Consider the following 16,711-nt stretch of genomic DNA (forward strand, 5'->3'; position numbering starts at 1 on the left):
TATTCTGATAGTAATCATTGCTACAGAGCGTGTTTTCAGTCACAGGGGTCTCTCCAGCTCTTTAGTAAACAGAATATAGTACATTTTCAGGTACGGTGACAACATTTAAGCCAATCAGGAGAGAGCACTGAAAATGCATTTTCTGTTTATTAAAGAGCAGGAGAGACATGGGAGACTCCTTTTACTGAACAAACACACTATAACAATGAGTACTATCAGAGAATCGAGCTATTTAACACTTATGTTTAATAAAAGTAAATCACTTACCCTACCTTTAACAACTCATTTCCTGCCAGAATTATTTCAGATTTTTGGCTGTAGACTGCCAGAGATTTTTCATTGAAAAAAAAAATTCTCAGGAGCCGAGATACAGATTTTTTAAGTTTTAAGTTAACAATGAAGTGATTTAAATCTTTGATATATCATATCTCCTTGGTCTTTGGGTCTAAAAATAAGAAAAAAACTATTTTTTTTTAAATAGAACGCAGATCTGCGTCTTTGGCAGCCAGGCGAGAAATTAAATAGAACGCAGATATGCGTCTTTGGCAGCCAATGTGTAAGTGTGTCGGTGTCGGTGCATTTTTGCAAATATTGAACCAATGAAAACTCTTAACAAGAGCTTGTCACTTAAATAACACATTGGTTCCATTGGAACACGGGTTCTTCTTCGTGATGCCAATGGATTCCTCCTGACTCACCTGCCAGTGAGGAGCCCCCACCGGGAGGACATAGAGCCTTCGGGGCTCTATTAAAACTCATTAAGACCCGAGGCTGATTCTACAAAATGTCTTCTAAATCCCAACAGTATTCTGAAAAAAACGTATGTTTCTATATCAGTGGTGCTCAAACCTTTTCATGTCAAGGACCCCCAAAATGATGTGTATTTGGCCCGCGGACCCCCATCTCAAAATATGTTGTTCCAGGGACCCCCCGGAATCAAAGAATAGAGTTAAAAATGTTCGCTTTAAACAATATATTTCAAAGATTTGCACATATTTTCACTTTTTTTTCAAAAATAGCAGATATACAAGCTCGTAGCGCGGCACTCGGTGCCGCGCTATGAGCTTGTAGATCTGCTAGTTTTGAATAGCCAAAAGTGTAAAATTATGCTTTTTTAGCTCAAATGAAAATGTGACACAGATGCTTCTTCAGGTATTAATGGGTTAAGGACGTCTTAGTTATACCGCCAGGTCTTATTCCTTAATTGAAGACGTGGAGGCGTGACCAATGCCATTTTGCTATTATGGGTGGGGTAATGTGCGCAGTGCACCAGGGTGCTATGCGGTAAAACTGCCCCTGAATTAGGCATGGGTGTGTTTGGGCGTTACTTTGATCGATCCAATCAGAGTACCCGCTGCCATTCCCTTATGCCAGTGGTTTTCAACCAGTGGTCCGGGGACCACCAGTGGTCCTTGAGGGAGTAGGCCTACCAGGGGGTCCCCAGCGAAATTAGTTAACATAGCGTCACAATCATTTTAACCGCTTAGCTTTGGCTATTAAAAAATAGCTGATATACAAGCGCATAGCGCGGCACCGAGTGCCGCGCTATGCGCTTGTAGATCTGCTATTTTTGAAAAACCTTGAAAAAGTGTGCATATCTTTGAATATTTATATTTTTTTAAAGCGAAAATTAACTGATATCTTTGCTTCTGGGGGTCCCTAGCACAAAACATTTCAAAAGTTGGTCCGCGGCCAAATGTATAACAATTTAGGGGTCCTTGGCATTAAAAAAAGTTGAAAACCACTGCCTTATGCTGTTATGCCTTATGGCCGTGCGTTAAGCGGTGAGAGCAAAGCTCACATCGAAAGGACCAAAGAGACAAGCTACTGCTGCCCAAAATAGTTTCATTTTTATCTGTTGACGAAATTGTCAATATATTTAGTCATATAGTTTTAGTCATCACAGCTTAGTTTTCATTTAGTTTTGGTCAGTGAAAAAAGGTAGTCGACCACCATTTTTCGTCATAGTTTTAGTCGTCAAAATCAACACTGCACCCGAACCACAGCGATTTAGTACGTAAGTGCAATATCAAGCAGTTGTCATCACCCACAGAAGTACAAAAAAACAAAAACAACTTCAAAAAGTGCTCCTTGGAGCAGAGGTCTCCGCCAGGTCGGGTTTGGTATTGTGGCCTCCTGGTGGCGCTATAATAGGCCAATGTGAAAAGGGGGCCATTTATTCTTAGGTCGTTCACGGCAATCGGACACTGCATTCATGATTTGAGGTTCCAAAAATTCCAAAAGGTGTGTTTTGCTAAATTAGACCTGCTGGTGGCGCTATAACAGGCCAATGTGGAAAAAGGGTGGCATTTCTTCCTTGGCCTAGTGGGAATGTGTTTGTGAAATTTCACGAAAATCGCACGCTGCGTTCATGATTTGAGGCAATTTGTTCAAAAAGGACCAATCCTGCAAATTTTGGAAGCGAACCTTAGCCAATGGGGATGGAATATGGGAAATCGGACAGATCCGTGTTGATCACATGACTATAGAGGTACTGTGTACCGATTTGCATGATGTTTGGATAAAATCTGTAGGAGTAATGTAAAAAAAATGGGTTTTGCACAAATCGGCCTCCAGGTGGCGCTTTAACAGGCCCATGTGAAAAATTTGAGGCAGAGGTTCTGAATTGGCATCCAGGGAGTGTGTGTGCACAGTTTCGCAGCGACCGGGCCAACGGTGCCAGAGATTAGCTGCTAACACACGGACAGGACACACGGACACACACACACGGACACACACACGGACGGACGGAGGGTAAAACATACTCTCTCGCCAGACAATAATGTCCGTCCTCATTGAGAAGGACAGCGCTGTGTGTCCCCAGACGACAATGACGCTTTTGCTTTGCCAGGCGTCACTTCGTTTGTTTTGCTATATTCAATATTTGCTTCTCCTCCGCCAGCCTCTATAATCTCTTTTTTGACAAGATTGGGTTTTTGATTTCCCCCCCCCGCCGCCCGAAAAAAAAGATGCAAAGTCCTCGATAATCCGTACAAACTGCAAGGGCATCAGTCATTAAAATAAAAGATATACGTGAACATCGTGTGAATGTCTTTGCTTAATACAGCTGCTGCTACTGTCTTCTCTCTGCAGCCTTAAAGTAAAGCTGACTCTGATGCTGTTTCATGCTTAATTTATGCTCCGTTGTACAACATGGTCTATAAATCAGGCTTCATTCTCCCTCTCTCTCCCTCTCTTTGTCCGTCTGTCTGTCTGTCTGTGTCATCGTTTCCTTCTGGCTGTATAAAGCGTACGGCTCCGGGGACGAGGAGAAAAATCGCTGAGCAGAATGTATAAAGCTTATGAAGAGGAGCTGCTGATTTTGCATGCAGTGACATGTGAAATCAGCATCATATCGCAACTAGATGTATAGCATTTTTTTCCAAAGCCAGGGTTTGTGTGTGTGTGTGTGTGTGTGTGTGTGTGTGTGTGTGTGTGTGTGTGTGCGTGTGCGTGTGCGTGTGTGTGTGTGTCAGGCCCAAGAGGGCGGCCGCCACAGGGGGGTCAATTGGTAAGGAGAGGAAAATGAAAAGAAATAAAGAAATTATAATCATATACGTGGGATTCTTCAACTTTTTCTGTCCCCAGGGTAGAAGAAAATATGTAAACATTTTAATACTTTTTCCATTATGTTAGAGACTCAAATGTAAATAATTAAAAAGGCACTACTCATTAACTTTCTTTTACTGAATAAAATTACATTTTTTAATCTGTATGGTTTAGTATGTTAATACAATATAACTTATACAATCTGTATGGTCGAGTATGTTAATACAAAATAACTTTCTTTTGTAGTAAAGCAATTTCACAAGGGGGGGGGGGGGGGGGGGGGGGGGTCAGGGGGGGGCAGCCAGAGGCTAGCCAGTGTTTGAGAGGCATGCCTGGGCAATCCTCTGGGATTGAAACATGTGAGATGTGGAGGAGGTGGGCGGCCTGCAGAGGGTAATTTAAGCAGATCTGAAAAGTAAAGTAAAGTAAAAATACCAAACAAATGTACTTAAGTACATTTGTTTGGTATTTTTGGGCGGTGAAACCGCCCCTATAAGTGAGGTTTGGAAAAATGTACAAATATCCTGCGCTGTGAAACCGCCCCTATAAGTGAGGTTTGGAAATTTGTACAATTATCCTGCACCGTGATTGGCCAATCGCAATCTATTCAGGACTGTGATTGGCCAGTGTCACATGACACATGTGCATAGTCCTATATAAGAAACCATAACTTGAAAAAAAACATAATTTTGTTTTTTTCAAGTTATGGTTTCGTCCATCATAAAGAGTGTTTCAATAAATGTATTTATCTTTTGTACATGATTGGTTGACTCCATTCAGTATTGTGATTAGCTAGCAAGACACCGCCCACTTCACACAGGGTGTGATTTTTTTACTTTACTGGAGTATTTCCAATCTTTAGTACTTTTACTTTTACTCCAATACAATTATTTGAAAACTTTAGTTACTAGTTACTTTGTAGATTTGGATTATCATTACAAAACATACATTAACCACTTCAGCCCGATTTCGGGCATTTGAAAAAAGACGATCTACAAGCTCACAATGCGAGGCATTGTGAGCTTGTAGATCTGCTATTTTCAAATGATTTTTATATATTTGAAAACTTGTGAAATGATTCTACATAATGAGTACTTTCTACTTTTGGTACTTTAAGTACATTTTGATACCAACACCTTTGTACTTTTACCCAAGTCAATTTAGAATTCCGGACTTAAAAAGTCCAACAGCAAAAGCTTGAGTTTCAGCGGAAACACAATTTGCAGAACAACATGACTCTAGGATTGCAAAGGACTGTGTGGTCTTCTCCAAAGTTCACGTTCCTTTCCTTTAGCTTCGGGGGACCATTTGTTCCCGTTTGTATATTATGTTCAGCAGACGGACGGCAGGCGGCACGACAGATTTCTGAAGCAGCCGTGAGCGTGAACCTGCTAACCTGATTACACGGCTGAATGCATTCTTTAAAAAAAAAAGAAAAAACAAGCACTCCAGATCATCATTAGCGCTCCTGGAGGGGCTATCGCTGCCTTCTACAGGAGCCCCGCGTTTGAACCCATACCGTTACAACGGTGCCGTGACCCTGACGGAAACTCTGTGAAGAGGATGGAGCGGGTGAGAACGCGGTGCAGTGTCCGCGCCAGGCAGTGTGTTTTGGTGCACTGTGGTGGGTGGGTGGATGGGTGTACCCCATCAACTGTTGGGTGACCTCGACTAATAAGACCTCAAAATATTGAATGGGTTCAGTGCGGTTTCTTTGAAACTGTTTGGCTAGACTTTCAACCTTGGCGTCCCTATTATGGATATCGTCGCAGCTGTTGGACGTCGTCTCGGACATCTCTTATCTCCATATTCATAATCAACTCCTTACTTGATCATACTAACTACAGCGTCAGACAAAAAGCATCAAAAGTAGCAGATCGAAGCTCTAGATTGAGGACAGCACTGTCGATTGCTGTCCACATGATAAAGCTGAAAAAGGAAAAATAAAGTCATAAGAAAAACAAAAAAAAACAACAGGTCAGGGTTCAATCTCCGACGAGTCATACCAAAGACTATAATGCCTCCCTGCCTGGCACTCTGCATCAAAGGGTGGGATTGAGGGTAAGTCCCTGTGACGTACTAGCATCATGTCCAGGGGGTGTACTTACTGGTGCATCAAGCTGCGTCACGCTGCGGAAACAGGAGATCCTCCTGACCTATGGGTCTCGCGAACGGTTCCCATGGCTACTTACTAACTACTGAAACGTCTCTTTCAACATGACGTTTTTTCATTTGCTCCATTTCCTGAAAAGGCCTGCTGGTCAATGAGGAGGAGGGCCATTTAGGCCTACATGTAAAATTTGCCTCGCTGAGCCAGACTATATCACTGCATGGATATGAGTCTGGTGCTTCTATGAGGACGTTTTTTTTCCCCAAGGGGCGGGATGAAAACAATGGCTCTGGACGCAATTGGTTAGACCTACAACCAACTACCAATTACAGTCTCCCATATTTGAATACTGGGCCCTGATTGGTCACCCCAGACTTCGGGAGCAGGAAATGGATTCACAACGGAGCGGTGTCAGACCCAAATCGCAGAGGGCAATTTATTTTTGCACTGGCAGATTCGTCTGGTCCCAGGCTAAAATAGCATTGTCTTATTTGTTTTTATTTTGTTCATGTATGTACTGTACGCATGTTTATTTATGTGGTATGTTATAAGGCATGACGTAATATGAACAGGTAGGATTGTTAAAGGTAGGGTAAGTGATATTTTTTGGTTAAAACAAAAAGTATTTTGTTAAAAGGTTAAAATACTATATTCTGATAGTAATCATTGCTATAGAGTGTTTTTTCAGTAACAGATGTCTCCCTGTCTCTCCAGCTCTTTAATAAACAGAAAATACATTTTTCGGTAGGTGTCGAAATCTCAGCCAATCAGGAGAAAGTACCCATTTTTAAGCTTAATTTGTATAGTGTTCCAGTTCCAATTTTGCATGCTCATTTCTTAGTGTCATCACTTCCAATTTCACTTGTTTAATCTGTATCCTGATTGAGTTCTGTCCTGGTTGGATGAAATTGGAAATGAAACTGAAACTGAAACGAAAATGCATTTTCTGTTTAATAAAGAGGTGGAGAGACAAGGAGACTCCTAATACTGAACAAACACTCTATAGCAATGAGTTCTATCAGAATATAGAGCTATTTAACAATTATTTTAACCAACGCAAATCACTTACCCTACCTTTAATGTCAGTTGTTTTCTTTTTGTGTAAGGTGTCATATAAGCTGAGCTTGTAGACCTGCTATTCTCTGCTATTTTCACGAGAGACACCGTCGTACGGCACAACGTATTAAGTTTAACATTGGGCTTAAGTGTCCTTCCCTGTTACATTAGCTAATTATGATGCTGCTCTGATACTATCCACGAGGCTTACATTGAGACTGTGGTGTATAAGAATCCAATTAGACCTCTGCCATCACATTGAAATAAATTATGATTATTCTAAATTAATCTACTAAACTAATAAAACTGTCTCCTCATCATCATGCAGCAGCAACACTGATATGGAGATGGTTTAATTCAGACAGGCCGCGGTATTTGGCCCCGGACCCACCATCTCAGAAATATTTTGTGCCAGGGACTCAAGGTTTGAGTTAAAAATGTTTGCTATATATATATATATATATATATATATATATATATATATATATAAAAACAAATCACGGGTTTTGTTGTGGCTTTTTTGAACAATGCAATGAGAAATAAAGAATATGAACACAAGCTGTCTTCCTTCGGTTAAATAAGTACGTCTGTGCACTAACGGACTGCCAAGTTGACTGGTCTAAGCCACGGTCAAGTTAACGGTGACTAGAATTAGCTAAGACACATACATTTGAAGATGTCTCACCCCTCCCAAAGGAATCATAAGGGAGGAGGGAGAGACGGAGACAGGAAGAGGTTCTTTAGTGAGTCAGAAAGGTAACCTTGAAACAGTGAGCTGTCAGAAGGCACAGACAGTCCATTGTCAGAACTTGATGTTACTATAGGACACATTAAATAATAAATATTATAATAAACATATTTATGCCTTAATACAAGAAAGTGGACAAAGAGCGCTAGTATCTTTTAAGTCCCCAGCTTCTCTAGAGCCAGGAGGGGCAATAACAATGATATCACATGAACATGGACATGACCATGAGATAGCCTTGCTAGCCTTGCTTCTGGCCGTTAATCTACACAGTAGCAATAGATGCCGCATCATGTGGTCAGAGTACATCATTACAAAGTCACACAGAACGCACGAACAATGGCAGACTGTCTCGCAAATAGATGTTCATACTTCACGTACACAAATCAAACTTTAGTTCATGAAAGTTCAGACAGAGATCTATGTTAAGAATTACTTATATAGAGAGTTAAATGGAAAATGTCTCTAACAGTTTTTTCAAAAATAGCTCATAACACGTCACTTCGTGATTGATTGATGTACTTTATTTAGTAAGACATGAGAAACAGTACATGGAAGTACAATTCACAATACAAGGTCTACTAAACTGGATAACTCATAAAGCACAAAGCTTGTTTAAAATGAGTTCCCACGCACACAAATCATGATGACATATAAGAGACAGACAGATACAGTGTACACTACTATACAGAATGTCATACAATCAGCTTACAGGTTACTGGTATATCGTGCCACGATATGAGCTTGTAGATCTATTATTTTTCAATAGCCAAAGTAATAGCCAAGATAACCAAATGAAGGTCTAACAGACGACCGAAACCTTGTTATTCCCATTACATCTTTTTAATTGCGTTTGAAGACAGAGTGCAGGAGTTCTTTCTTTCAGTGCGTTGGGGCCCTCGTTTGGTCTTCTCCTATACGCACCTGTCGCCTTTGTACTGTAGGTGTACAAAAGACTTGCTTCTTATTGAATAGCCAAAGTGTAAAATATGGTTAAAGGGGTTAAAATGATTGTTAGCTGGGGGGCCCCTGGAACCCTCCCAAGGACCCCTGGGTGTCCCGGACCCCAATTTGAGAACCAATGCTTTAGGGGGTTCCAAACCACTGGAATAGATGACATGTTTATTTTTTTACTCTGGCCTCTGAGTTGTGCGCCGTATTGAAGCGCCTTGTTGGTTAAAATGAGCTTCATCCCAGGGGTTTCTCCATCACAATGAGTGGTAAGGGTCAACAGCAGCATTAAGAGGAGGAATGACATGTTGACTCGATGGAGGAATGCAGACAATGCTGTGAAATGTAGATGGTTGTCGTTTGTATATTCAATTCTGTAAGTTCCCTTTTTTTTTTTCAGGCCGGCAAGCTTCCTGATTTGTTTTATTTGATGTTTCTATGACAGGGAACTTGACCTTTCCCTCTTAAATGGAACCACAGCATACTGTAAAACCATGTGGTCCACAGGTTTTACAGTATGGGTATATTTGTCAACAGTATAGACGCCTTAACAGATGACGTCACACTGGTTGCAAGCGTCATACTGGTTGCAAAAGAAACCCATTCTGTCAGGTCTCGCCTAGGGCGCGCAGCACTAGCCAACACACAAGAGGAGGTTGGGGTGTGCTGAAACCAGCGCACCCCAAAACAACAGGTTGAGAATTGATTGCATGAAACAATCACCTGTGCATCCAGTCGCAATGTTGGTAAACAAATAATTGGTCTATAATCTCCTCCTATCATGTGCATGACTCGACTGCATTTGATCGTTCTCAGGAGGACTGTTGTTGACATCGTTTTGTTGTCTGTTCTATCTAGTCTCACATTTTTGTCTCACAAAATTCTCACAAAACCAGTGTTAATTTTGTTGATTAAGACTAGACTTAAGACTAAACAATTTCAGATGACTAAAATAGGACTAAAACTAAATGATGCGTTATTCAAAAGACTAAAACTAAGACTGAATCAGAATTTGCTGTCAAAATTGCACAAAACCATTGCAAATGCATTCTCAGAGTTATGGCGGTTCTCGAAATTAAAATGTTTGAGAACCACTGGTCTAATTAAGTCTGTCTTTCTGCCTGCGTTTGTTTGCCTCGGCCTCTGCCATGTTTTGCCCTCTGCCACCGTGGCCTCGGTGCCAACCCGACGCCCTCGGGGACCCGGTCTGGTCTAATTGGGTCTGAGCAACAAAAACGGGCAGCAGCCACATCAGCAGCGAAAGTGCCAAACGGACACAGACAGCGTCAAGCCCCACTAATCTGGCCTGGTGTTGTTATCCACGTGTTCTTTTGTGTGCATAATGACGAGATGTGTGTGTGTGTGTGTGTGTGTGTGTGTGTGTGTGTGTGTGTGTGTGTGTGTGTGTGTGTGTGTGTGTGTGTGTGTGTGTGTGTGTGTGTGTGTGTGTGTGTGTGTGTGTGTGTACCCGACAGACACACACACACACACACACACACACACACTGTTTACGCCTAACACTCTTTTGTCTGAGAGCTTGTCTCGTTTAGCCGAGGCGTGTCTGTGCGTGGTTGGTATATGGAATTTGCAGTACGTAAACACATACAGTGCACTGATGCATGTGTGTACATATGCAAGCATGCACGCAAATGCAGCGCTCACAGATATGCATACTGCGCGCGCACGCACGCACGCACGCACGCACGCACGCACGCACGCACGCACGCACGCGCTCACACACACACGCACACACACACGCACACGCTCACACACACACACACACACACACACACAATGGTTTTGTGCCGTGTTAATTTTGACAGCAAATTCTGATTTAGTCTTGGTTTTAGTCTTTTGAATAACACATCACTTAGTTTTAGTCCTATTTTAGTCATCTGAAATTGTTTAGTCTTAGTCTAGTCTTAATCAACTAAATTAACACTGGTTTCGTGAGAATTTTGTGAGACAAAAATGTAAGACTAGATAGAAAATAAAATGAAATGTCAACAACAGTTCTCCTGAGAACAATCAAATGCAGTGGAGTCATGCGCATGATGAAGGAGGAGATTATATTGTTGACAAATATAATCATACTGTAAAACCTGTGGACCACATGGTTTTACAGTATGCTGTGGTTCCATTTAAGAGGGAAAGGTCAAGTTCCCCATCGTATAAACATCAAATAAAACAAATCAGGAAGCTTGCCGACCTTAAAAAAGGGAACTTGAACAGAATTGAATATATAAACGACAACCATCGACATTTCACAGCAGTTGTCTGCATTCCTCCATCGAGTCAACATGTCTTTCCTCTTAATGCTGCTGTTGACCCTTACCACTCATTGTGATGGAGAAACCCCTGCGATGAAGCTCATTGTAACCGACAAGGCGCTTCAATACGGCGCACGACTCGGAGGCCAGTGGATGCGGAAGAAACTAGACGCGGCATCTATTCCAGCGGTTACTGGCAGCGTCGGCATGGGACTGCTTGGAGATGTGGACTATGTCCTCGACGGGATGAGAGCTCGATGCCGCTCCCCCGACCCGTCGGTACGGTTTGACGAAGAGGGCGGGGAACTCAAGACGGTGGTGTCCGGACTCGACGTTTGGGTGAACGGCCACTGGAGGACGCACTACGGGCTCATCCACGACAGCGGTACGTTTCGGCTGTCGCTCTCAAACGTCCATTTGAGTTCCGGGGTGAGGTTGGGGAAGAGCTCCGCCGGCCACCTGACCGTCGGCAGCACCTACTGCTCCGCGGGGATCGGAGGTTTGACCGTAGACTTCGATGGCGGCGGCAGTCCGCTGTTCCAGCCGTTCGTGAGGCAATATCAGGGTCGCATCAAATCCCAAATTGAAGAGCAGATCTGTCCAGGAATCAAGCGCTTTGTTCAAGATGTGCAGCGACAACTAGCTGCAAAGCCTGTTTCCATCACGGTTAGCCCCACTCTGGTCATGGAGGTCCCACTCACCTCTGCACCTGAAGTACACAGTTCAAGCCTTAGTCTGGACTGTAAGGGAGAGTTCTACCACACTCAGAATCATACAGAACCACCGTTCCGTGCCAAACCCTTCATATTGACCCCACAAAGCAACTATATGGTGCAATTTGGCTTTTCTGAGTTTGCAGTCAACTCCGCCTCCTACGTCTACTTCTCAGGTGGATTCCTCCAAGCTCAAATCAACGACAGCATCATCCCACAGACTTCTCCTGTGCGCCTCAACACCACTTCCTTTGGGACGTTCATCCCTCAGCTGCCCAAGATGTTTCCCAACATGCTCATGGAACTGCATGTGGACGCCAGAGAGGCTCCCATGTTTAGCTTCGTCTCTGACATGGTGGAACTAGACGTCTTGGCCGTGGTCAAGGCCTTTGCCATCTCTCCAAACAAAACCCTGGCCCCTCTGTTCAAACTCAGCGTCGATGCCAGCTTTAGCCTCAAAGTCTTCTTCTCCGAGGGGAAGGTGAAGGGCTCTGCGACGATGAGCAACTTTACCATGGCCCTGGTGTCCAGTGAGGTGGGGGGGTTCCAGATCGCTGTACTGGAGAGTGTTGTAAAGATGGCTGTGAAGATGGTGGTGTTACCTAAAGTGAATGCCATGCTGTCCCAGGGTTTGGACATACCTAGCCTCCACAACATTCAACTGGTTGACCCTGTGCTGCTGGTCAAGGAGGGATTTGTGGTCATTGCTTCTGATGTTAAAATATAATGCATTCACAGTGACAGTGTGTGTTTGTGTGTGTGTGTGTGTGTGTGTGTGTGTGTGTGTGTGTGTGTGTGTGTGTGTGTGTGTGTGTGTGTGTGTGTGTGTGTGTGTGTGTGTGTGTGTGTGTGTGTGTGTGTGTGTGTGTGCGATTCCTCTTCTATGACGATTTATTTGTTATTACTGAACAAATCAATGTTCTGTATAATGTATTATTATACTCCAAATAAAGCATTAATTCATAAAGTCCATGCATGCTTGTGTTCTACATTATATAGCCACCACGAGCTGCCAGAACGATATGTTCCTCATTTGGTGTTTGTTATGATGACAGTGGGGGACAGTGCTGTATAATGCATTGGTCCAGAATCTCCTGAAGGTGTCGAACTGGGTTGAGATCTATATAGCCAGGTGATCAGCCTTTATGATCTGTGCCTCATTCATGAACCCTCTTGTACTATTCATTCAGATCTTTTTATCTTGCCATCTTGATCAAAAACCAAGGTCAACTGGGCCCTGCGGCCCCTGTCCAACATTTTTATACACGCATAACAGCGCAAGACATTAATTGCTTAATTGTGTCATCAGTGGTGGAAAGTGACTAAGTAATTCTGAGGTATTTTTGCTTTACTGGGGTATTTCCAATTTCCAATACTTCAGAGGCAAATATTGTACTTTTACTCCACTGTAATTATTTGAACACTTTAGTTGCTAGTTACTTTGTAGATTTGTATTATTATTGCAAAACACACAGTATGGTTAGTGTGTGTCTTCAGCCCTATTTAAACTTTTACCAATTGAAAATAGCAGATCTACAAGCTCACAATGTGTGCGTTGTGAGCTCATTTCAGCTTTTTTTTCTCGCCATAATGTTCAGTACCGACTTCATGTACTTGCTGAGTTTCTTTCCTTTGTGGGTGCCTGTGTGTCAGCAGTTTGACCTCTCTGGTAATTAGGAGGGACCTGCTTTTCATCCGTCTGTCTTTGGTGGGCAACTAACCCATTTAGACCTGAGGCTGATTCTACAAATGTCTTCTAAATCCAGTTTTCTGATAAACGTGTGTTGCTATGTCAGTGGTGCTCAAAACCTTCCCAGGGACCCCCCCCCCAGAAGCAAAGATTAGAGTTAAAACTGTTCACTTAAAAACGATATAAATCAAAATATGTATTCAAAGATTTGCACACATTTTCAATATTTTTCAAAAATAGCATATCTACAAGCTTGTATGTCTGCTATTTTTGAACAGCCAAAGTATAAAATTATGCTTTTTAGCTACAATCTAAAATGACACAGACGCTTCCCCGGTCTTCATGGGCTAATGAGGGAATCATTTGTGATGCGGAGCGCGTCTGCAGGCTACATCACATCACAGACAGAGGCAGAATACAAAGCGCTGCGGACAGACAGTGGACAGACAGTGGACAGACAGTGGACAAACGGCGCGTGCAGAGCCGTAGTTCATGCTGCTGCCGAACATTAAGGCTATCGGGGTCGTCTCACGCCCGTGTTACCAAGTGGGATTGTAGATCGGCATTATGTGAGTGAAAACCCCTTTAAAATGTAAGTTATGGAGCAGGAGGCAGGCTTGCAGGTAAAATAAAGGTGTTTATTTCCAGGCCTGGACAACATAAGTGAAAATAACTGTGTCAGCCTCTCTCCATGGCAGCCCACGCGAAATTGAGCTATTCTCCATTATATAGTCTATACAGACCCCACCCATGGCTTTAATCAACCAACCCCAGTGCAGTAAAACCCAAGCTGCTCCCCATGTATCATTAATCAGCTCTTCAGGCACCACACCCACTAGGCTTCAAGGCAGCTTCCCCATAGAGACACACGGCCGGAAGCGGAAGGCCTACAAATCCACGCCCACTTTTGACACAGCGCCGCTACTCGAGGTCCGTTAGAACGATGTTCTGCAGCTCTCAATGCAATCTCTATGAGAGGCATTGTAAAATACCGTCATTTCACTGGTTAACTACTGAGGCTGTAGCGATTTTTTTGTGTTCTAATAATCTGTCCCATTTGTTTAATTTATCCTTTTTAATGTCCCATATCTTTCATCTCGATATACTACCCACAATATACGATAATATACTCCATCAGTATGTCAAAACCGCTAGCATCGGAGATCCAGAGTTTAAGTGGTCGCATGGTATATACGTCACGGAAGCATCCCTTGAGGTTTTCAATACCCATTATCTCTGGAACAGAAGGTCCAATCTGCTCAGTTCAAAGCTTGTTGGATGCGTGACTTTGAGGACATTAAGCACGTTTTTGGGTTATTTGTTTATTTTTAGGGGAGGCGAGATCTTAGTTGGGCAGGCGACCGCCTGTCCTGCCTCTACAGTGGGTACGCCACTGGTCGGCGCTCGGCGCTCGTAAAGACAGTGATGTCACTGAAATGCCCGTCTGCTGTCTACCCTCTGCTGTGTTAGCATTATGGGTAACTCGTTAAAGTGGCAAATTAAATGTGAAACACATCAACTATAAAGAAAACAAGAAGATATTTTGACAAAGACACTCCATACATTTGGAAACATATTTTTATTTAAATCAATATCGTCTTCAGTTAATGCAGGATAATTTTAAAAGTAGGCTAACTCTCATATCCTCTCATAGGGAATGCATTGAGAGCTGCATTTCATCGTTCTAACGGACCTCGAGTAGCGGCGCTGTCTCAAAAGTGGGCGTGAATTTTGTAGTTAATAACAGCATCTGTGCGGGCGCACAGATTGGTGAACCAATGGGAGCCCCCGGCAGTTTTCTCCGGAGATTTTGAATTCGCCCCTCTATGCCAGATATCAGACGCACTGGGGGCAGGCTAGCAGTTAAGTGACTCACCACCCACTCCCTGCTTAGTCAATGCATGCTGGTCTGGATATGAGTATGACACACATATATTTTAATATATATATACATACATACACATACATAACATAGCATTTAGCATAAACAAAACATTTCTGCATATAGAGACAGAAAATGCTGTTTAGCCTCCCATGTCTCTTCTCTACTGACACGAGGTCCACAGATGCAGACAGTGGCACTCAGTCTCTGAGGAGGGGAGGGGTCTTCTGGATCTGACAGCTCTGTCTGAGCGCTGAGGTTGGCTGGGGAGGGAGGGAGGGAGGGAGGGAGGGGAGGCCACCAACAGAGAGACGGATCTATTTTCTCCTCAAATGTTGATAATGAGGCTTCCAAACACCAGCATCTCTGGAGTGGCTCTCCTGTCTCCTCTCACTCTCACTTTCTTACCACAAACGCAGGCACGCACACACACACACAGAGTGGTTGCAAGTAACTAACTCTCACAGGCAAATATTGTAGCAATTATTAAAAAATCGTCTATTTTCATTATTAAGTGTTCTTTTTTTGTATTGATTTTAATTTTTTTCTAAATTTCTGTAATTCTTCAGAGAAAGAAATTCAGAAAAAAGTTATTTAAACGTAAAAAAAACCCCACATATTTACTCACAACCCATAAAAATTGGTCCGCGACCCTGCAAGTGGGTCCCGACCCAGTGTTTGGGAACCACTGATCTAGAGTACTTCTTCCACCACTGCAGACACACCAACAGACTCCACCTCGTTTCCTGACACCCCCCCCCCCCCTTCACATGGCCCCGGGACACACTGTATATTATTTCAGCCGACTACCTCTCTTTTGTTGCTTATCATCTCCGCCTCTGGAGTTCAGGGACGATGGCAGACGTTTTCTTTCTTTTTCTTCCTGGTGATCCACATCAAGTGGGCTGGCTGCAAACCCCTAGTGACAACACTGTCACCTCTGAACCCTGGACATCCAAAAGGCCCGGGGGGGTCCCTGCCTTTTCTCTAATAAGCAGGGTTGTCTTGTATGGCCGTCCCGTCGTAGCCTCGCGTGGCCAGACGATATCACACGACACGCTGCGTGGATATTAGTCTGGTCCCTATCAACGACAGATTTCTTTTCCAAGGGGCGGTTACAAAAAGATCCAAACGGACTCTATTGGTTAGACCTAAACCAATCAGAGCAGTGCTTCCTTGTACGAACCAATCAGAGCAGTGCTTCCTTGTACGTCATTGCTCCAAATAAGGTGATAAGCCCGCCCACATTTGGATACTGGGCCCTGATTGGTCCCTCACGACTTCGGAGGGAGAGAAATGAAATCTCTATTGAGGGGGGCCAGACCTAATCTGCCGAGGGCTAAAGTGCGATGCAATTTTGCAAAGGCAGATTCGTCTGGAACCAGGCTAGTCCCGTCAGGCAGTTAGCTCTGGATCGGTGCGATAGTTGACGGCTGTGCTGTGCCTCACTATAACGCCCTGTCAAAAGACAATGTTAACGGTCTGTAGAGAATTTCTCGCCGTCTGTATGTGACCCCCCCCCCCCCCATTTATCAGACTCAGGCTCATAAATGGTAGATGAATGCATGTGTTATTTGTAGCAACAGAAATTAAGGTAAATTCTCAATCAAACTGAACGGTCAATCAGGGACATTTCAGTTGTCCTCATTACAGAGTTTGAGTGTTGGTGTTTTTTTTACCACTTGAAGGTATAGTGTTCCTATTCTAGGCATGAGGCAAACATTCAGTGAAAATAGGCAAACATC

At 43.3% G+C, this 16,711-nt stretch overlaps 1 protein-coding gene across 1 annotated transcript; it reads left to right on the top strand.

Annotated features, from left to right (window-relative positions):
• The first annotated feature begins 10,723 nt into the window (after window positions 1-10,723).
• LOC308094752 (bactericidal permeability-increasing protein-like) lies at window positions 10,724-12,267 on the top strand. Its single transcript, XM_080441567.1, has one exon. It carries the CDS (start codon window positions 10,727-10,729, stop codon window positions 12,119-12,121), a length of 1,395 nt encoding a protein of 464 aa, XP_080297693.1. The 5' UTR covers window positions 10,724-10,726; the 3' UTR covers window positions 12,122-12,267.
• The last annotated feature ends 4,444 nt before the right edge of the window (window positions 12,268-16,711 follow it).

Source organism: Gymnoscopelus braueri (genome assembly GCF_963280865.1).
Source record: "Gymnoscopelus braueri genome assembly, chromosome: 11".
Lineage (NCBI taxonomy): Eukaryota > Metazoa > Chordata > Actinopteri > Myctophiformes > Myctophidae > Gymnoscopelus > Gymnoscopelus braueri.

Excerpts from the sequence above, each read along its gene's own strand:
- LOC308094752 (XM_080441567.1), top strand. The coding sequence starts at position 10,727 with ATGCTGCTGTTGACCCTTACCACTCATTGTGATGGAGAAACCCCTGCG.